At 39.4% G+C, this 23320-nt stretch overlaps 1 protein-coding gene and 1 pseudogene across 2 annotated transcripts in view; both read left to right on the plus strand.

Moving 5' to 3' along the window:
* Nucleotides 1-21633, plus strand: part of fbxl17 (F-box and leucine-rich repeat protein 17) — a 343256-nt gene extending 321623 nt beyond the window's left edge. For both annotated transcript variants that reach the window (XM_088336306.1, XM_088336305.1), the window contains one exon: nt 17735-21633. In XM_088336306.1, coding sequence (XP_088192432.1) covers nt 17735-17872 — 138 coding nt within the window. In that variant the 3' untranslated portion in view covers nt 17873-21633. The remainder of the gene's footprint in view (nt 1-17734) is intronic.
* Nucleotides 1445-2243, plus strand: LOC148365871 (Golgi to ER traffic protein 4 homolog pseudogene; annotated as a pseudogene).
* Nucleotides 21634-23320: the final 1687 nt, after the last annotated feature.

Consider the following 23320-nt stretch of genomic DNA (forward strand, 5'->3'; position numbering starts at 1 on the left):
AGAACCCTGTTGGTTCCAGATCAGGGGATGGTGTAATAATAGTCTGAAAAAATAGTCTGTGTAATAACCTGTTAAGCCCTTTGAGACTCTTTGTGATTAAGGGCTATACAAATAAAAATGACTTCACTTGACTTGAAAAAGAAACAAATATTTTTTACTGCATTTAAAATGTAAAAAATATCTTTAAAAAAAAAAACCTAGCTCTTTAGGTATGTCAATTTTGGAGCTCGTTCGAATGCTTACTGAAATTTAGCATCGACCACTAAGAGTCTTCAAATAATATTCATACACAATCCCGACAAAAGAGAAACCAACTGTTATGACGAAATGCCCTAAGATAAAGTTACAATTTGTATTAGTTGAAGTTAGCTAAATAAATATTTTTAAACAATTAAAACGTCAACTTCTTCTTTGTACTTTAGGACATTTTGTTTCAGCGTCAGGTGTGCAGGGGTAGTTTTTGCAGTAAAGCTGTCCCAAGAGTGAATACAATTTGGTCTGTTACTGTGGCAACTACCAATGACAACAACAGAAAAAGACACTTTCATCTGGCTTAATTCTCCATTGCATGGTTCATTATGGGGATGTCAAGTCAAGTCAAGTCAAGTCATTTTTATTTGTATAGCCCTAAATCACGAAGAGTCTCAAAGGGCTTCACAGATTGTTACACTATATTACACAAACTATTTTCAACCGACAAGAGGAGTAGGTTATTCGTATGCAATGGAGTAGAAGTGAGTTTTAAGTTTAGATTTAAACATTTCCACTGAGGTTGCAGATCGAATCTCAGGGGGAAGAGCATTCCACAGCACCGGTGCCCGAATGGAGAACGCTCTCGAACCAGCCGAGGACTTCTTTGCTCTCGGGATCATCAGAAGACCAGCACTCTCAGATCGTAGGCTTCGGACCGGGACATAGTGGCAGATCAGATCTGAAAGATAAGAGGGAGCAAGTCCATGTATGATTTTGTACAATACTAAGAGAACTTTGAAGTCACATCTTTGGCTAACTGGGAGCCAATGCAGGTTAGCCATAATCGGTGTTATGTGATCGTACTTTTTTGTCCTAGTTAAAAGCCTCGCTGCGGCTTCCATTAGGTGATATTATTCGCAAGTACAATATCAGCTTCCACTGCTACGCAGACGACACTCAACTGTATCTTCCGTTGGAGGAATCTTCCACACTAAACTGTGGAAATTTGGAGGCCTGTCTCACTGAGATAAAAGAGTGGATGTCACTCAATTTCTTGCGTCTTAACTCTGAAAAGACCGAAATGTTAGTCATTGGTCCTTCTAAATGCCGGGACTTATTCGCAAAAACTGCTGTGAACATTGACAAATGTCACATCACACAGAGTGACTCAGTTAAAAATGTAGGTGTCATATTTGACCCTGATCTATCCTTTGAGATGCATGTAAAGCAAATTACTAGAACTGCCTTCTTCCATCTTCGCAACATTGCTAACACTCGAGCTCGGAGCTACGACGATGTCGGAGCAGGAGTCCCTCAGGTGCTCCAGCGGGAGAAACCGCGGAGGCGTACAGAGGGTTGAAGGAAAACTACGAGCAAGCGTGGAAAAAGGAGATTACTATGAAGCACACCAAATGTATAGGACGTTATTTTTTAGGTATATGTCACAGGCAAAACACAGTGAAGCCAGGGAGCTGATGTACAACGGGGCCCTACTCTTCTTCAGCTATAACCAGCAAAACAGTGCGGCAGATCTGTCCATGCTAGTTTTGGAAGTGCTGGAACAGTCTGAGAGCAAAGTGGAAGAGGAGATATTAGAAAGCCTGGCCAAGCTGTTCAGCCACATGGATCAGAACTCCCCAGAAAGAGCAGCCTTTGTATCCAGAGCTTTGAAATGGTCCACAGGAGGTTCTGGGAAATTAGGCAACCCCAAATTACACCAGTTGCTAGCTGTCACCTTGTGGAAAGAGCAAAACTATGGTGAATCTCTGTACCACTTCCTGCATTCGTCTGACGGGGAAGGTTGTGCACAGATGTTGGTGGAATACTCGTCCAGGCAGGGTTTTCGAAGTGAGATCGACATGTTTGTGGCGCAGGCAGTCTTACAGTTCCTCTGCCTTAAGAACAAAAACAGCGCTTCCATAGTGTTCAGCACGTACACAGAGAAACACCCCTCCATAGACGTGTGGCCTGATGCTGTCACCTATAAATATAGGGCTTTCACCACATTTTACGCAATGCAGCCTTCATTCGTCTTTCTTTTTGGTGCTTAGGTAAATATGTGCTCGTCCTTTTAATCGCTATCTGACTCTGCGGTAGCCATCATCTTAAATTCTCACACGACTCAAAAAGACGTGACCTAAACAACTTGAAGTAGAGCTGAAAACGGCGTCAGGTATGCGGGGTACAGCTCCGTAGGCGTTCTGCAGCAAATGGCGTCAATTGGCAAATTTCCCACGCTAATGGGATCAACGATGTGTGGGGTTTAAGAGGCTATATGTCCAAGAACTGCCAGTATTTGTTTCAAATATCTCTTAAGTTATTGATTTTCTGGTTTGTATTACTGTTACCTTAATGTCTGACTGTCAAGTCTTTTTTAAAGATACGATGAGCATTACACTATTTTTTCTGTATGATAATGTTATCACCTAGGTAGCAACATGTAGTTAAGGGGTCGGGAACCTTTTCGACTCAAAGAGCCGTGAAAGCAAAATATTTAAATTTTATTTTTGGGGAGGAGAGCTACACCATATCGTTTGAGAGAAAATTTTCAAAACTACCAAACCCATAGCGGGTTAGACAAAACAAATTCTTCAGCATGTTTTCTTTCACTCTGTGACACTTATTTAATAAAATGTTTGAAATAATAATACCTGAGCCTGTGTCCCATATCAACAAATAAACCACTTAAAATTATTATCTCTCTCTCGCTCTCTCTCACACTCTCTCTCTCTCTCGCTATCACTTAAGATCGTTGAGAATCATTTTGACCGTCATTTTTGATGTAAATAATGGTTTCAAAACAAGGTGCGGGCAGAGTTCTTCTGTACAAATGTCACAAAATACTGCAAACGAGAAGGATATAGTGATGTATTTAAGGGAAGTGCTCTATGTATGCAGGAATTCACCCAACCCCTACCGTCAAATTGGTCTACGTGCTCTGCTGGCGTTTTCTGTGGGTTTTACATCATAAAGTATCTCAAAAGTAAACATCGAGTGTTTACTGAGCTTCCATATAAAGTATACCTTAGAGAGGTACAGAAACGGAGTCTGTTGGTATAACACCGTGAATGTAAACTGTAGTTAAAACTTTACCCTTTAGACTTTGAACTGAGCAGACAACTTATTGTGCCACTTCGGCTTCTCATACATTAACATTAAAAAATCTCTGAGAAATTTTATTTTCGAGCGAGACTCATGGGTAGTATTGGAAAAACCGGAGTTATGGCATAGGCATTTTTGCAATCAGAAGAAAATAATCTTAAATCTTGCTTTAAACGTTGCGTTTTTTTATAATAGTGTAGGCTGGACTCCTAAATTAATAAAACAATTCCGTTTTTCAGAATCGAATCACATGCTGGGTTGACAACCTCCTTGACCTGATGTTAATTTCATCAGGTTGGCTCCGAAGTTTCAAAGCTGAACATCCAAAGTGGGCAACTGCATACGAGTTTACTTGAACAGACTCTGGCTGATACTTTGGGAATATTTGCGGTATTCATTGCATAGTGATATATCACTTTAGGGATTTTGATCTTGTTCGGCCTCAGTGGAATGTTTTTTTTTTTTTGTTTGAGTGTTTTCGCAGCTTGCTCGTATATGTACTGTGTTTATCTGAACCCCTTCCACCCACTCTCTGTATCTTCTTTCACTGTTCAATCTACTTTTTTTGTGCTTGTCATCTTTCACTTCTCTACTTTGTCTCATTCTTTTAACACCCTCATTTTCCACTACTTCATTAAAGTGAAAAGAAATGGTGAGCATATGTCAGGAAACCTAAGGGAGCAAAGTCGCAGAGTCAGCAATAATGTGGACAAGAAAAACGGCATTCACATATTTCAGGGATCATCAAGGACGACTCCATGAGTTGTCAACCCGATCGGGGGGTTGGAGGAGGGAGACAGGAGGTTAAATAAGTGGGCAAAAAGAGAAATAATAATAATAATTTCCTTGTATTGTCATTCTGTGTAACAATGTACACAGAACGAAATGTCGATTGCACCTGACCCGTTGTAGCGAGCCGATGCAGCCGCAGCCAACAGAGGGCGCCGCCGACCACTTTTTAAGTCTTAGGAATGACTCGGCCGGGGCGCGAACCCGAACCTCCCAGTCTCAAAGCGGGCGCCTTACCATCTAGGCTACTGAGCTGGTAGTGCATTGTGTTAAAAGGAAATACAGTATTACTTAGGTTGTCCAGGTTAATGGTGGGGGCAGAACCCCCCGCAAAACCTGAAAATCTGTGGAGTAGCAATACCCCTTTATAAAAGCCCCCACGGGTTTTTATTGCGTAGTTATCTTTATTTTTGTCACAATAATATTTAGGTGTTTTATGTATGGGGAAGCACCCACTCCAGCGGGCTGATTTAGTTTATTCACTCTTCTTGAGTATGCCTAGGTACTGGTTTTGGTTGAGTTTTTGGTTTTGTTCTCTTAGTTCTTTTTTGTTACAAAAGAAATGAAATAAAATATTAGCCCACAACGGTCAAACTTCCCTCAAGATGACGTCCTTACTAAGAATATACAATTGTAACAAAAATAACTATAGATTTACAAATAAAAACACAGAACACAGAATTGCAGTAGAATGAATAGTCTTTGTTGTTATTATACAAAAGTACAACAAAATTGGAGGGCTTCTCCTATAGTGTAAGAAAACGATTTAGGGACCAGCTGGCAAGCTGCCTGCTAGCATAAGGTATCTTCAATTTGAGCCAGGTCTCCTTGATGATTAAAATACAACCATCCCAATTGCAGCGGTTTGCCATAATTTGTAGCTCCAGGTCATCCTTTACATGGATAATGGATCTTGCGTTGGTGAGATACAGGCTTGGCAAGGGTAGCTTGTTGCTTGCTGTAGCAGTAGGCCGAACCTGCAGCCTCGCTATTGCCCTTTCTTCCGACAATGCCTCAGTCTCTTACCGGACTCAATAATAATCCACGAAGCACCCACTAGTGATCACCATTTCTTTGTGCTCTTCTGACTTTCCTCAGAGTCCGATTTAATCGATTCAATTATCTTGAATGTAATTCAAATATTAGCTGTTACTGTGGTTTACAGTTTTTTTGCTTGACACATTGACTTGTGCGTCTGCCCACCCTGGCTGTATGACTGACAGCATACGTCAGCCTATCACAATTGCACACACAGTCACGCCTACCCAACACCCACACACATACAATCTGCCTCCCTTTAGCCCCTGTAATTGTTTTGCGTAAGCAGTTTAAAAGTGTGCTGCCATTACCTGAAGAGAGGCGGAACAGTGTTTTGGGAACAGGTATGCGCGTGTCCACGTTCTTTTTCCTTCCCAGATGGGGAATGCAGACAGAGCTTGTTAAAAGAGCAGACATCCCAATCAATATGGTTGTTGCGGAGGAGCATCCAGCAGCCAGGGACTCCACACCGATCGGCACGGTGTAGCAATTTGCAGACATAAACAAGGGCCTAATTGTTCGGGGCCTGGAGGTTTCGGAGGCAGGGAAACAAAGATGAAGCATTGAGAGGAGTTAAGAGCCATTTCAACTCTCGTTTAGGAAATGGGACTTGGTCCGAACTTTCTTTGATGAGTGTTGTTATTGTGAACAGTGGGGTTGCCGAGTATTAGGCTTGTGGAATGGAGGGAATTGCAGCAATGGTAGTGAATCTGAAAGATAGGGGCTCTTTCTCGTTCCCATTTTCAGGCAGAACTTTTATTATGTTCACAGTTTGAGGCAGTCATTTGCCATTTATGATTTTCTGTGTAATCTTTGAGGCTCGTCCCGCACTGAAGAACGTTATCGATTTGCGGGTCTTAACCGAAGCCTCCTCCTGATCATGCCGCCGTCTTGTTCTGAAAGGGCAAGCGCAGGGAGGGAGAAATAAAGTGAGACGGGCTTCACAGGGAATCTTAGAGCTGCCCTTCAACAAATATTGTACAAAGGCTCCCCTGATCCTCATGGTCACCTGTGCAATACTGTTGCTCTATATTTTCTTTAGCTCAAGCAAGGACTTTCCAGGCAGTTGTTGGGTTGTGACGGTTTCCATCCATTTCATGTATTCATGCAATGACGTACTGTGTACTTCTTGCAACGCGACGTTTTTAGCTCATTTAAGCATTTGTGACACCCTAGCTGCATCATGAATATTAAATAGGTTAGGCTGAGGGCCTAATGCACTACACTAGTAAACTTTTTTCCTTCCCAGGAAGCGTATTTCTTTCTTGATCCATCACTGTATGCTCATCTCCACAGAGGCCAAAATAATCCAATGGAGTCATGTCCAGAAAGGAGATGCGGCTCATTGTGGTCAGGGTTCTTTCCTATCTGGATTTGGTTCTGGACAATCACAGAAGTTTGCCTCGTTTCTGTCGGGAGGCGGCAGTCAACCGTAGAGTCAGAGTGTTGCATCCCACTGCGCTGCTGATGAATTAGCTTTTCAATGCTGATGGCCATAGCTGCCCCCCCCCTCTGGAAACTGTGGCCATACATATTTCATACATCCAGGGAGGGCTTCGGGAAACTTTTGAGACGAGCAACTTGTCAGCCCCTAATTCATCTTGTGCAGGAGCTGGCAAACCAAAATGTTGAAAAAGACATTTTCGACCAAAAACCAAATTTGTCTGAAGACGCACAAAATTAAAGACCTTATACTGCATATGTCTTATTTTGAATGCAACACATTCTATATTATCTAAATTAGCTTATGTAGTTTACTATAAAATAACTAAGTCGGAAGCAGTGCATCCTGTAATAATGATGTACCACATGACAACTCATTTCTAGAACACTTCACTACAATGTTAATGAATTACAGTATGTTTTCTTCAAGAAATGCAGTCCATTTTTTGATGTTATTTTTATTTTGGGTATTCAAGTGTAAAAAATGGAACGTGCATGACATGTTCCTTATCTGCGCGACAAAAACAGTGCAATAAAACACAGCATGTCTTTTATTAAAAAAAAAAAAGAAATCGTAGCCTTTTGAAAAGGGAAAGCACATAAAATCACATTCATGCAGTTTATGTATGATTTCTGTGCAGTATTTTTTTCTCTTTTTATTTTTGTGTTCCATTGCTGATCACACACCCAGCTGTTTGTTTAAAACCTCTACGTGCCTGGCTTGTGACGGTACGGTGCCCCTTTAAAAGTCGGAGCCTGGGCCGCAAAGCTCTTATAACACGGGAGAGTGGAGGGAGATGAAAACAAGCAGAGAAGAGCAGCCCCGCAGTTTTGCATTCCAGGAAAGTTCTGCAGGCATGAGTTCAAGCCTAAGAGACACAACTTCACGTCAAAATATATAACTTTGCTTCATTCAAAGTGATCACCCTGTATCCGTGTTTTCACAATCTGATACAAGTGGGAGAGGGACAGTTAAACCCGTAACTTCCCACTCGTCAACTCTTACCAGCTGATCTTCCCTCTTGTCTTGTAGTTACACCCCTAGTTGAAATGTAATATCAATTGGAAAATGTTTCTGTTATGTTTGTTGTCTTATGCAAACTATATTAACAAAACAAAACTATAGTATTGTCCCCATCTTTTTTCCATTTGTAAGCATTTTTGGAAAAGTGCCAGGGAGCCACTCGCTTGCGCTATATAGCCGCATCCGTCTCCCGAGCTGATCCCTGATCTTGTGTTTTTAATGACTGTCGCTAGGGGAAGAAATATGAATATTGCAAAAAAAAGCCTCAGATAAACATCAATTCTGCTCTGCTAAGGTTTGGTGAAAGGAGCTACTTTAACCCCAAAACGTAGCCGGAGTTTGATCATCTAGCACTCATCAGGACAACTCATCAAAATATTGACACAATAATAATTGCACCCCACCTTGTTTTAACTTTGACTGCTCCTATCTAATCAGAGTTTTCCTCCCTCCAAAGAGACAACATAAATTTTTCATCATGTAAGGGTCGATTTGTCCTTGTTCTTTATTTACTCCAGAGAACGAGCCATTCCTTCGAGGTAAAAATTAAACAGTGACTTTAGTTGTAATTCTCTTTAAGAAATTCCATTTGTGTGCAGCTTCAGTCAGCCCCCGTGGAATTTTCCCTCCAGGAACACTTTTTTATGTATTTTTACAGAATCCACCAGGCTTATGTATGACCTTGCTGCAAAAGCAGCATGTGTGACCACACCTTCCTGGTTCTCTGATTTTACTGTTGCTGTCAACATGCATCGTCCACGCTTTGTCGCACTTCTGGATCAATTCAATGTGTCTGCATGTATTAAAGCTAAATCGTGACCTCCGAATTTGTTATGAAACGTTGAACCCAGTTGAAACAATTCTTGGTCAAAGCTAACCCAAAGTCAACAAGTTTGTGTATGAATAGGATCTGACAGCAATCAGATGCTTGCTTTGGGTTAATAGAAGCCAAATGGACATATCGCAGCCTCGTCTGTATCACACATGAGCTCATGAAGGCACATTTAAAAAGTTAGTTGTCTTGATTTTTGATTGTATCATTCGTTTCTTCAGACAATCTTTTATAAAGGCAAGATGTTTTGGGGAGGGGGGTTGAAAATCACAGTTATTGCTTGAACAAAACTTTCCACAGATATCACACTTAACTAGCAATTAATTTCAAGGATTTGAAAATATAAAAGATACCTTGTGTATTATTTGAGCACTAGATGTTGCTGTATGGTGTAGTGCTGGGTTCTCAAACCCACAGGCCTCTGGATGATAGTTTGAGGCCTCTTGCCTTAATAAGAAAGTTAAAGAGACAGTGTGTATTATTAGACCACTATATGTTGTAGTTTTCTGTCATGGAACCAAATACGAGTGCTAAAAAAGACAAGTAAGAATTAAAATTCAGCAGACTCAAAGTGACCGTCAAGCACATTTTTTTAGCTCAGCATTTTGCCAGGTTTTGTGTTTTGGGTACCCATAGCCTCAAGATTGCAGACAATCATGTATTCTCCCTCTAGGTGACGCCCATGTTATGCAAAATGGATTAAAAAAAAGATACACATTCATATGACGGTTCGTGTGTTTTTGATATTATATCAATATTCTTTTATTTTATATTTTAAAGATTGACAGATTTTATTACTTAGAAGCACTAAATTATACACATTGTCCCTTTAAGCAACCTTAGCTGATCAGGAATTGATTTATTACTGATTGATTTACTTATATATGAATACTTGATGTTCTTTATGTTCAGGGAATGAAAATAAATTGTTTTTGAAAACAGTGTAATGTTTTTATCCAAACTATTTTTGTGGAAAAAACAAATTTGCCCAACCTCGTCCAGACCCGAGCTCTAGGTAAAATTTTTTTGTAAATTGTTTGGGTTTTTTATGTTTTTGTTCCCATTCGGAGGTGCTTAATAATACACACTGTTCCTTTAAGGAACAACATTGTTTCAAGTCTAAGATAGAAAAAAAATTGTAAAAATAAAACATGAAAACATACAACAATAAAACACCATTTTCAATGGTATTGTTTTCTAAATTTGAAAATCTCATTGTCCCACATTTATTTTACTGCTTTCCTTTTGTTACAATAGTGACGTGTGTCATGCTTTTCTCTACCTGGCTGATCAGATGAGCCATTGTTGCTACTTTCAGTTCCAGCTCGTGTCTGACCTTGTGCAGGACTCTTGGGGGCAAGTGGTCCAAGGTTCTGGTTGTTTTTAGCAGCATGTTTTACAAGCATTTTGAGAGGGGGACTGACGTACTGATCCTACTGAAATCAAATCCAGTCAGTGGAGTTGAGCTTTCATCAAACAACCTGCGTGCCATCACATCCACACTTGAAATCTCCCGAATCATTTGTTTATGTTTTTGTCAGTCTTGTAAAAGGTTTCCACCCTTCTCTCCTTATCTAAAACGAGGAATTCTCTTTTGCGGAGTCACTGATTTTAAAACTGGGGATTTTCCCTCTTCACAGTTTAAAAGAAAGCTATAAATCTGCCTCATTTAGAGGCAGACAGGCAACAATGAACTGATGGAGAATCAGCTCCTTCACTAAACATACTTTTTAAACATTTCCCCCCCAAAAGTATTCACTGGTTGACTAATGCACTCAATGCATTGAATAAGGCACAGACCAGAGGGGGCATTTGTCTCTGTTAATTTACCTGCAGCTTGCAATAGCTGCCGGGTGACTCATGGAAGACGGACTGAAACTAATACAAGTAAGATGAATGACAAAATAAGAGCACGTTTGGTGGTGGGAATGACACTTGGCATATCAGATTTTGGGTTGACGTCAGCACTCTTTCAACGGGACTGTAGACTTCTCTTTAAATCAACTCAACCTCATTCGGTACTAAAGAAAGTGCAGTCCCAACCTGCTGGTAATGAGAAGAACATTGAGATCAGGTGGGACTGCAAGTTAAGGTTGCAATACATCTTAAACGAATGATTTTGTTCAATGGTGAGTAGGATTGGGTGTTTGAGCCCAAAATTATCAGATAAAAATGATGCAAAGTATTCCAAAAATACATGCATTTCAATGTTATGTTCTACTGAGATTATATTCTGGTATGGTATAATATAGTATAGTTTGGTAAATCTCTGAAGTTGTGTTACTGTGTGACTTTTTGTAATGCTGCTTAGCAGAGGGGGGGAATAAGCCATTGTTTTTGATTATGAACAACAAACTGCAATTTTTCCATTTTAGATAATTAACATTTTTATCACAAATTGGCACAATTGAGTAAGTGTTTAATTTATACACCCAACTACGATCCATTACACTAACTTAGTAGTGGGTCTTGCATGTCACACATAGGCCTTCAGCAGAGGTAATATCTTGAGCCTAAGTCCAACAGGCTCTAAAATTTTAATCCCTATGTTCGCATCGGGCCGGACTTCTCTCTCGCTGCTTATTTTAAATTATCCACCCGTCATTGTTCTTTTGATCTCTGCCTCTCCATCTCCTAAAGTGCTGCGCGCAAGTTTCTTAAGGACATACTGCTGCTGTGATTTATGGTCCAATTTTTATCCTTCAAAATGACAGACGGCCTTAAAAGGTTCCTGTCAACTTAAAAAATATGTCAATGATTAAAATTTTCTGTTGATTTAACATCTGCTGACCGATAATAATAAAATATATCAATGCTTATGCAGTTTTGTTATACGGTGGCGGTGGCTCCCGGCGTCGTCAGACCCAGAGAATCGGACCCAAATCACCTCTCCTCTTCCTGAGTCCTTACTGATAAAATATGTAATTTCAGGTTTTCATAGGGTAAATGCAAATCAAGATAATTGGTCGAGCTTTGGAGTTATCCGACCTTTCTGCTCTAAATGATGTCCAGCTTTTCTTGAAAAATCCGTCTAGAAAAGGTCGTTGATAGTATATCTGCGACCAAATAAATTTTTTCACCTCCTTTAGCCAATTTCCTTAAGCTTAGCCACGAATGGCACTTTGGTGCATTACCGCCCCATAAACGATCATTGTTTTTCGGCACAATAAAGACGAGCAAACAAGTGTGCGTATTCAAGTGTGTTTTATTTAAATATTGAAAACTTGACGGAGTTCGTTTTTCAGCTCCCTCCACTTGCGAACCTTTGATTCATCAATTTTCAATTCCCGTACCGCTGCTCAGTTTTCATTTTCTTGCACGTAGACTAGAAATCAGCACACCATTGCGAACAAAAACACAGACAGCATTCAATGGAGGGAAAGTGAGGTTGTGAATTTAATTCATATTAAGGGGTACACCTCTTTCAGCATCCGGTAGCACAAGAACTTTCAAATTGCTAGATACGCTATCATCTTAGCATCCATGAGCACTTCCGAGTTCCGGAATATGATGGAACTCAAACAAGAGACACTTAAAAGTCACAGGAGATGCATTAAAAGTAATTTAGTTGGAAATGCAAACAATCTCACAAAACATTGGATTTCACCTAAAACGTATGTCTTGATTCGGCCAAGGCTCAAACCTGTGGCTTCCCCGTCTTGGGGGTGGGTGCCTAACCCTAAGGCCACGGAGCTGGTCTACGTCCGCCGCTCTACAATAGGGAAAGGGCACACTGCACGTTAGGGCGCGCCGCAACATTTTGAAAGAAATTGGAGACTTATGTGCGTCTTATGGGCGTGAAAATTCGGTAGTAACAAAAAGTAGCTCTCAGCATGAAAAAGAGACCTCTGCACTAATCGAATATTACACTATGATCGTTGAGTGGTGAGCAAAATAGAGTTCTCCCTGAAAAACAGGTTGCCTGATATATTACTGTTTTTAAATTTTTGCCAACACTATCCAAGATCCTCTACTACAAGGTGCCTGATTCAAAATTATATTGATTTCATATAAGCTAGGGCCGTGACACTAAGATAGCATCCAAACTGTGATCCCGCGTGTGCTCTCAGCTGGCTCTTGACCGTTTAACCTGACACAAAAACCAGGGACATCTGTAATTTTCACACACACCAAAATGTGCTTACAGTTTGTGCAAGACGCCATCCTTTCGATTGCTTTGGAGGAAACTGCTTCAGCAACGACAGCCTGTACTTAAGAAAGGCATGTTTTTAATAGAAAATATTGATATGCATACATATCCAACACAACTGTACAGCTGTTTTTCCTACATTCTTTATTTGTGTTTTCATGCCATAACAGCCGTTTAGAATGGTTCAATTTGTGCTTGAAATGTTTCTATACGGATGCATGCTGTGTGGTTTACCGCAGTCTTCCGTAACATTAGAAAATATGTGCTACTACCGTTCAATGCAAACACATACATTTAAACAAGGCAATAGAACTTTAAATCTCTTTTGTTCCCCTTTCCCTAACCTCCCATTCTGTTTCCCAGCATTGTTTAGACTTGGGATACTGTTTCCAATAATCAACATCAGGCCCTTTTGTTTTTTACTCGAATGAGAATGTAAATCGTCACGACACGAGTCAGCTTTACGACAAAGTATTCAGGCGACACCCAGCATTCGTGCTAAATGTCGATTGTTATTTATTTTTTCTGCGGTGACATAGTGCAGTGTTTCACAACTTTTTTGAACCGAGGCACATTTTTTTTCATAAACTTTTTTAAGGCACTACATCTATAGAAAATATTTTTAAAATGAACATGCGGAGCCAGTTTAATTTATTTATGTTTTAATTGTTTTTAACCATGACAGGATGAAATATTTTGTCATTTTTGTTCACCGTGGCGCAGAAATAAATACAGGTTTTTTTATTTAGCTTAACAATTTTTTGAAAAATGTTTTTTCTTTAAAGGTTACTAATTTTTGGTATCATTTTCTTGAAAAATTAAAAAACTAATACTTAAAATGAGCAAACAATATCAGACAGTAGAACAAAAACAATTACAGTTAAAAAAAGAAATAATTAAAATCAACAAAACTGTGTGCAATATTTTTACCTTATTTTATTTTATATCACCCCTTTCTTGGGTGGACAGACATACAGACAGGTTTATACATTATCCATCCTTCCATCCATCCATCATCTGCACCACTTATCCTCAGTAGGGTCACGGGGGTGATGGAGCCCATCCCAGCTATCTGGCAGTGGGCAGGGGACACCCCGAACTGGGTGCCGGCCAGTTGGAGGGCACACAGAGGCAGACAACTCACTTGCTCATTCACGCCTGAGGACAATTTTGAACGGCCAATTAACCTGACATGAATGTTTTTGGAATGTGGGAGAAAATCTGAGTCCCCGGAGGAAACCCACGCAAGCACGGGGAGAAGATGCAAACTCCACACAGGAGGTTCGTTCTCATGACCTGAGAACTGTGCTGTACACGCGCTAACCATATATATATATGTATATATATATATATATATATATATATATATATATATATATATATATTGAACCTTTGCATGTGATCACACGGCACTTGAATAGGCCGAAGAACTGAACAATATAACCACCACTTTCTTACCATGGGGATTTATTTCTGTGCAGTGGGCTAGCTTCTAGGCCTGTATTGGAATTTTGCATATATATATATATATATATATATATATATATATATATATATATATATATATATATATATACATACTTACATATATGCGTTTTGCAAAGATACAATTGGGCAATTTCTTGCGGCTCACTAGACAAGGTCTTGCTCACTAGTGAAAAACACTGACATAGTGCATCAACATCAGAAGGCAGACCCTTGCCTATACCGCAAAGGGAATATCAGAAAGTAAGGGTCCATAACAGATGCACATTTTTCATACAGTGGACCTTGACCTGTCTTTTGGTTCCATCCCTTGCTTGTTAAGTCTGACAGTGTCGTATTAGCAATCAGTACGCATTATGCCGTTCTCACATCTACGCACTACATCTTTGAAGTGAAAATAGGGGAAAATATCATAAGTACGGGCCCGGTTCCAGATAGCCGTGGCACGGATCCCGCATGCCTGAGTCGGGATTTGCTGTATCGGGTGTCTTTCCTTCAGACTTGGCAGCGGCTTTTGAAGGACTCCACGATACAGCATCAGGAAAAGTGGAGAGAACAAAAATCCCTGTCAGAGACAGGCACCAGATTACTTTGCTTTTCGGCTTAAAGTTGCCAAGCAACAAAATATCACTGGACTCGTTTATTCAGGAACAAAATCGGATGACTCATCATTTTTAAAGCAAATATAACATGGGCCTCTGCCACTTATAACTGTTTTTTTTCCTCTCTTCTTTTTCACAGCTGAACTCAATTACCTTTGGACTGCAAACATCTGATCTTATTTTGCCAAACTCTGTACATTTATCTAATAACCTTTTTTGTTAATGTGCCTCGAGATAGTTTATGTTTTTTTTAAAGGGCACCTGTATTATGTCCACTAGATGTCTCTGTGATGTGTATTGCATTTGAAACTGAGTGCTACAAAACGCAAGAAAGATTACAAACCACAGAGACTCAAAGTGACCACACAGCAGCATTTTCTTTTTAAGTAATGCTTATACAGGTTGGCTGGTTTGTTGCTTGGGCTTCGGCTTGGGCATTTCGGGCTTGGGTGGCTTGGGTTGGTTGGTTCCCTTAAACCACATTCCTGTGGTGTGTTTTGGGCAATTACAGCCTGGTGGCCCCATCCCTTTCCAGGCCAACATATGAATGTGCCAACACTAGGTCCTAAGTAGGGGTACCAGATAATTATCAGCCTGACATTTATCAGCCTAATATAATGTCACAGTTTTTGGCTCGATGGGAAAAAATATACCTGATAATTATCCACCGTCTACCACACGAACATATTGAATCAGCCAACACTACTGTTTAGAAATAGTCCAAGCAATTTTGTTTAAGCCTTTTATTTTCTTCTCTGTTTTCTTCATGTATGCAAGGGATAGGTGAGCTCGAGATCAGTTGCATGGCTCTGAATGTCTGCAGGCTGTTGTGACCGTACAGGCTTCTGAATTTTGGTCATTACAGTACATTTGGTTTTGAGAATGTTTTTCTACACTCCAGTGTATATGTTAATGCCAATTTAGTAATATTGACTGCTGCACAGGTTGATTAAGATTGACAGCTACAGGCGCAGTCTGCAAACGAGTGTCTTCATCACGGCACATTGCCTTACTTTTCTATGCTAGACATTTCCCCGCGTTTACGGCATTAAGCAAAAATACATTCACAACCATATTAACGTGCATTAACTTTGAATACTCGTAGGTCACAAAATTTGAATTTTATTTTACATACCATGCGACTCACCTAGAGGGAGTTCATATTATTTTCGTCCATCTTGCTGTTACGGGTACCCCTATTTAACATTAGGGGTAGGAACGACAGCAATAGGAATCATGTTTGCAATGAACATTAAATGTTATGGCCTCCCATTATTTTGACATGTCTATTCTTCAGATGTTTTTAATTGTAATTAATCCCTGATGAACAAACGAAGAAGGCTGTTCACCACTATTTCATAATACGTTATGAAGGCAATCAGGGCGTTGTCATGTGAGCCACTAATGAGGCTCAGCCAATTGTCATAATAAACCAAAACACATTGGCTGGTGTTAACGTTCTGCCACTCTTGTTTCTTTTTCCATGTGTCTATCACCTCCGCGTAATGAATACTCGTACTGTGTTTGATTAATAAGATCCACGTGGCTCCTCTTTTAATGATGAGCTGAACATCAAGACACTCAAACCTTTGTCCAAAAGTTGGAAAGAATCTCTTCAGTTATTTTTTTGCTCAAACGCTGTTTAAGTTGTCGTCTTTTTGTTCAGTTTTCACCCCACTCAAGTCCTTTCTTTCCTGCAACTGTTTTAGGTCATTTTTGTTTATGTGCAGTGTTGGGCGTGTTGCTAGAAACTAGTTACAGTTACTGGTCATACATTTTTGAATAATTACATGAGCGCTCATATTACTGACCCCCAAAAATAGCACGCTACTCTTATAGTAAGTATCTAGTTACAAATTACTGTATATGCTTGCATGGAAGCCGACGACCTAAAACTGATTTAAAATAGCCATTTAATAGAATAAATAGAAGGAAACAAAAAAAGTATGTTTGCAGGTGATTACAAACAAGAAACATCTTGGAAGAAAGCTGGCTCCCCAATAATCGCCTCTCAAGATACTTTTTTCACTTTTGTTTGTTATCTATTAATAAAGTTTGACTGACCTATCTGACTGTTTTGTTGACATTCCCTTTAGCGCGGCACCATCTAACGGTTGCATAACGTAACTACATCCTCTACTGTAGCCAAGTCAAGTCAAGTCACATTTATTTATATAGCCCTGAATCACAAAAATGTCTCAAAGGACTGCACAGGATTACAATTACAAAATTGCACAATTACCTGATCTTAAACCAGCATGCACTTATAGCCCCTTATAATGCGGTGCGCCTTATGTATGGAATTTTTTTTAAAATATATCATTCATTGAAGGTGCGCCTTATAACACGGTGCGCCTTATAGTGCGGAAATACGGTATGTTTTTTCAAAATGTCTCCTAGCTTCCTTTCATTGCTTACCTCTGTGATTGATTCCAGATCTGTGCTTTCATATTTAAACAATACTATTTTAGTAGGTAATCATCGATTTGTTGTGTCGCGCGATTTATGGGCGCTTTAAGACTGTATTTTGATGCACAAGGTCGTCTTGATCCAAATCCAAATTTATAAAGCATTTGTCAGACTCTGAAATGCAACTCAAGGTGCTTTATAAAAACATTCAATGTACAGTAAGGTCACATTTAACAAAGTACTCAAATTCTCCTCTGATGTTGCCTCTCTTTTTGATGCACTGTATTAAAAGAAAGTATCTTACATATTTGCAGATGTATAGCATACATTTGTATGCATTTTGTTTATTGATAGGATAGATTATATAATGTTTTGTGCTCTTTTTTTTGTATCCGTCCAAAACTCCAATATTTGAATTGAGGAGGAAATTAAAAATGAGTGTTTTTTATTTTATTTTTGATCATCAATTAATCAAAAAAATAATCAACCGATTAATCGATTACTAACATAAACGTTAGTTGCAGCCAGCCCCATACTCATTTGTCAATCAAAGCCCTGGAACTGTAAATAAATTCCCAACGGCAGTGCAGCTTTTTACGTATCATGGCATGACAACGACAACGTTATGTTAATTTTAATCTTGTAATCGCGGTTTGCTGTGTTCACAGGTGAACGAGGAGACGGTGGAGAGACTAGTGGTCCAGTACCCTCACATTGTGTTCAGCACAGTAATGCAGGACTGCAAGAGAACCCTGGAGAGAGCCTATCAGATGGGCTGGAGCCCAAGTGCTTCCAACACCTCGTAGCTGTGGTCTGATTATATGGAAACACACATGCACACACACCTTGCACAAAAGGACCATTTTTATTCCAAACATTGGCACACGAGCGCCATATCAGATCAGCCCTATTTGATTTTCATTTACTGTTCAAATATGCATGGACACACACACACACCACACACACACACACACACACACGCCCTGCACTCATTAACGGATTCCAACTGACTTTGTATAATCATTCTCGAGTCCAAAACACCACAGAAGAGGATTGCTCACTGAACTTAAAAATTTCGTTCTTACCTGTTGAAGATCAAATGCGCAGTGGACGCAAATAAGGATGATAAAGACGGTAGTAAGGAAAAGGACAATCATCCCACCGAGTCTAGCGAGGCACGAGCTTTCTCTGCGGTGATGGTGGCGAAGACGAGGACGACGAGGTCCCGTTGAGACTCGCTTGAGGCTTTTTGAGAAGCGTGTGATGTTTATTTTGAATTTCCTGAAAGGGTTTGTGGATTTCCGTGCAGTGAGATCATTGTCAAGGCTACATGTAAACGTTGTTACGCGACAGATCGTGTCGTAGCCCGAGCCCCCTTCCATCCCTGGCCGTTGAATAACAGGAAACCGCATTGATTATTTCACCCAAAACGCATGATTTGCTGTAAATTGGTGAATGAAAATGGTCAGGAGTTGCCCCTTCTGGTTAATGTGGGTATTGTTTTGTTTTCGGACTACAGTGAAACCTCAGTTTAAACACAACCCGTTGCAGGACTCTGCGAATGAAAACGGACCTGATCTGTTTTGGTCACTTTTTTGATTTTCATTTCGGACTTTTCATTAATAGCACCATACATAAAATGAAAGGGTTAAATCCGAATTAAAAGCTAGCCAATGTTTTTTGTTCTAAAATCAGCTCATCCATTAAAAAATATAGATACATACAGTAGTTAGATTTGATCATTGGTCTAAAAAGTGTTCTGCAAAGGTCGACATATTGTGTATAGATCTGGCAAATGCTCGTATGTTACACTGCAAAAATACATAATAACAACCGAATGAAACAAAATTTGGATTCTTTTGATTATAATTTTTCCGATTTCTTGATATTTCAGCCCTATTTTCTAGCATTCACACTTTAAATAAGGCTACAATTGCTTATTTCAAGTTTATCTTAACATCATGATTATACAGGTCTATAGTTTTTTTTTTCAAGATTTTTTTTACATAGTTAAACAGATCTTAACATATGAAAATAAAATTGCCAAGAGGATAATATGTTGCTGGCAAAAAAAACAAAAAAAAAACAAAGCTTGTTTTATGACACCTTTGTATTTTTCATCCATATATTTTCTTTCCTTTTTTCCCCCAAAAAAGCAAAAACATAGAAACTAAAGTGAGAAGTCTCAAATATGACCGAAGGTACACCATTTTGCCAAATTTAAGGATGTTTTGGAGATCTTGGCAAAAAAAAAAGCAAGTGCGCAAAATTAATTAAAATAAGGAAGAGTAAAGGAGAGAGATGATTATTTGAATTTGAATGACTACTAACAGGTTAAAAACTAGCACAACATCCATCCATCCATCCATTATCTGAACCGCTTATCCTCAATCGGGTCGCGGGGGTGCTGGAGCCCATCCTAGCTAACTTCGGGCTGTGGGCAGGGGACACCCTAAACTAGTTGCCAGCCAGTCGCAGGGCACACAGGGACAGACAATTCGCTCGCTCATTCACACCTAGGGACAATTGGACCAGCCAATTTACCTAACATGCATGTCTTTGGAATGTGGGAGGAAACCGGAGTGCACGGAGGAAACCCACGCAAGCACGGGGAGAACATGCAAACTCTACACAGGGGGTTCTATCTCATGACATCTGAACTGTGCCGCACACGCGCTAACCACTGCGCCGCCGTGCTTGTTACTAGCACAACACTACTTAAAATATATTCAAATATGAAAAGGTATACATAAATTAAGTTGTATTGTTTAAATTTTTAAAATATTTTTCCAGTGTACTACACATGCAAAAGCTGCTTCATGATTAACTAGAAATTGTGAGTCCTGTTGCTTGTTTGTCGACATGTGCCCTATATTAGGCTGGTGACGAGTCCCAGTGTCTTGCCATAGAATCTGTTCTGTAATCAGAACCGTGGTCATAATGCACCAAGTTAATTCTTAGTTAACCGAAGACTCTAAAAACAAACAGAAGATGGAAAATCAGGTACCCTCATCTGATTTTAGTGCCAGGAATATTGTATTGTTTCTCGGTCCAAATTAGACAAGGATAAATAACATCAAGGTTTATTCCTATACCTCATTGGCCAAAACAATATTTCTTGTGAAATGCGGCTTGAAGGGTTTCACAGGTTTCACTTTACTCCAAAATCACCATAAGAATTGCCTTAACCTAATTGCTAAGCAAACATTTACCCCATCCTACTTAATCGAGTATCATATTCCCCCATTTGCCATATTAATCCAGAAGACATTTACTTATTAACGTAATAACCATTTTAAGCTAATACCTGTAAGATGATCTATTTAGCAATTCAGTGAGAAATTTCTCATCACCTTCAAAGGAAAAGAAATTGGTAGTGCTGAGTGCTATACTCTTCAACAATTGTAGAGTGAAAAGAGTGCTGAAAAAAAGTGATTTTCAAGCCTTAGCCTAGCTAGTAACATTGATTTATTTTCCCTCAGATTTCAATGTCATATAAATACAGTTCATTTAAGTATACAGAGATCCCTTGGCTTTCATGGTTAATTGGGACCAGAACCACCCGCGAAAAGTGAAAATCTGTAAAGTAGCGTTGCAACTTCATAAAAGCCACAAAAAGGTTGATTTTACCTCGAGATGACATTATTACATACTATAAGTATACGACTGTAACATAACAAATACAAATCTACAAAAAATAACACACAACACGTAATTGCAGTTGAATTCATAGTTTTGTTGTCATTATACAAAAGTAAAACAAAATTGAAGGGCTCCTTTCCGTGTAACAAATCAATTTAAAGAGTGGCCAGCTAACTGCTAGCCAGGATCAGTTGTCTTTGAATCGAGGCAGATAACCACGATAATTATAATATGACTATTTCGAATGTAGTGGTTTCCCAAGAATTGTAGCTTCAGGTCTTCCATTTCATGGCTAACAGACCTGGCGTTGGCAATGTACAGGCTCCGCAAGGGTAGTTTCTGAGGGCTTGATGGCTTAGCCGTAGCAGTAGGCCAGACCAGCATCACTGTTAGTCTTGCCTTCTACCCAGTCGCTTCTGGAACCTGATCATAATCCAAGAAGCACCCGCTGGTGATCACTACTTCATTGCGCTCTTCTGACTTTTCTCAGGGTCGGATTTAATTGATTAGTGAAACGAGATGCTAAAAGTTAGCATAACTCAGCCCATCACAGTCACACACACAGACATTCGCACCCACCTGACACAGAGCACCTTCAGAGCACTATCTAACAACACAATGCACAATACCATATATCAATGACAATAAAGACAAAATCAATTATTTCAAAATCCACCAAAGAGTGAACCAGCAATAACCGAAGCGCAAAGTAGCAAGGGGTCTCTGTATCATTAAATATTTTTTTTTGCCTTACGTCGCTGTCGCCATGAGCGCTCCCTTTGTGTTTTTGTTCATTTGTAAACCCTGTCCGCACTTTCTCCTTGGTTAGATATTGACATACTCGATTCGTGGTTTGTTAAGGCAAGCATAAATTACTCCATTTGCATAAAGATGAATAAAACACTACAACTACAACTCCCTACCAGCCCCGCCCATCCTCGCTCTCTTTCTTTTACTTGTGTGAAATTGAGTTGGCGCAGAAGATCGAAAACAGCAGGAGATTGGGTTTTGCTTCTGTTTTTTCTCCAAGTGGAGACTGCTCTCAGCTGCAGCCAGCCCTCGACTGGTACTTGGGCTGGTAATATTGGGAATTTTGGTATCAAACCAAGTAAATAAATACAGGATAGCACTAATTGAGGCCGATCCGATACCAATCATTTTTCCTTAGAAATGTTATGATCATTGAAAAATTCACCTCTCCCTTTGTTTTGTTTTTTTAAAAAGCACACAGCACAAATATGTTAGGCGCTATGTTTTATGTTTTATTGAATTAATACAACTAACTAACTAAGCTAAACCTGTCTGGCCCTTTGCAGTGTTCTCGTTTGCTGGGGACGTATAGTCTCAAATCCACGTGTGTCCCCGGGACGCAACTTTTTTGACACAAAATTGTCATCATTACCCGATTACTTTTTTTTAAACAAAGATTTACCGCACTCCAAACTTTTCGTCAGGCAGATCCACCATTGTTGTTTTGGTCTAGCGGTCCAAGTTTTCGCCGATCTCGGCACACGTGATCTCGTTTCAAGATTACGTCATTGTTGTGGTGCTTGTCGTCGTCGACTTAAAGAGAATTATGCCTCTGAAAAAAACAGTTAGTATTAGGCGCAAATCAACACAAAAATGGTTATTTCTTCAGTGTCAGTAATAAGTCGAAACATAATGCAGAAAGTGATAACAACGGCAATAAATCCGGCACAAAGAAACGGCGGAGAAATTCTTTGGAAGATCGCAGAGGCAAGGAAAACACATGTGTTGAAGCGAACGATTCGACGAAAGAAAATAAACAAAAGAATACTCCTAGCAAGAAAAGGACTTTTCTGCCAAAATGGACTAAATTATATTCCTGGTGACGCTATGAGGAGGATGATAATGGATTGGACCTTGAGAAGGCATTACAACTGTGGCGGGACAGCAAACCACGAAGAATATATGAACTGAAAAATCTGAAGTGATAACTGCTTTGTATTACCAATTAACTGTGATGATTAAAACTGAATGGAAATATAGATTGATATAGTTATACAAAATAATATTGCTTAATGTAAAATATTGTTGTGAACTGAAAATGTTTGAAGTGATAACTGATTTGTATTACCAATAAACTGTGATGATTAAAATTAAATTAATATATAGATTTATATTATATATTTGTCGCCGATTTACAATTTCAACCTCGATAACACTAAATTTTGGGGACCCATAAATTTTGGAGCATGCATTGTCAGAGGTAAAATGAACACTGCCTTGAGAAAAGTTTTGCCCTCATAGTGAGTTGGGCCACTTTCGGCAGCGAAAACAGAAATTAAACGTTTACAGGTATTGAGTCTTTCAAAACGCTGTGGAGGAACATTGGCCCCTTCTTACCTTTTGTTTTAAATTTTCCATATTGGAGGGTTTTCTGGCATGGACTGCTTGTTTAAGGTCACTCCACAGCATCTCAATTAGATTTAAATCCAGACTTTGACTTGGCCACTCCAGAACCATCATTTTATTCCTTTTTTCAAATAGGTCGTGATGTTTTTGTGCCTTAATAAAAAGGAATGAGCATTTCAAAACTGTCTTTTGTATTTCCTTGGGTTGTCTCTGTGTGATATTAAAGTTGGTTTAAA

Source organism: Urocampus carinirostris, chromosome 5 (assembly GCF_059441175.1).
Source record: "Urocampus carinirostris isolate Australia breed hairy pipefish chromosome 5, RoL_Ucar_1.0, whole genome shotgun sequence".
Classification (NCBI taxonomy): Eukaryota; Metazoa; Chordata; class Actinopteri; order Syngnathiformes; family Syngnathidae; genus Urocampus; species Urocampus carinirostris.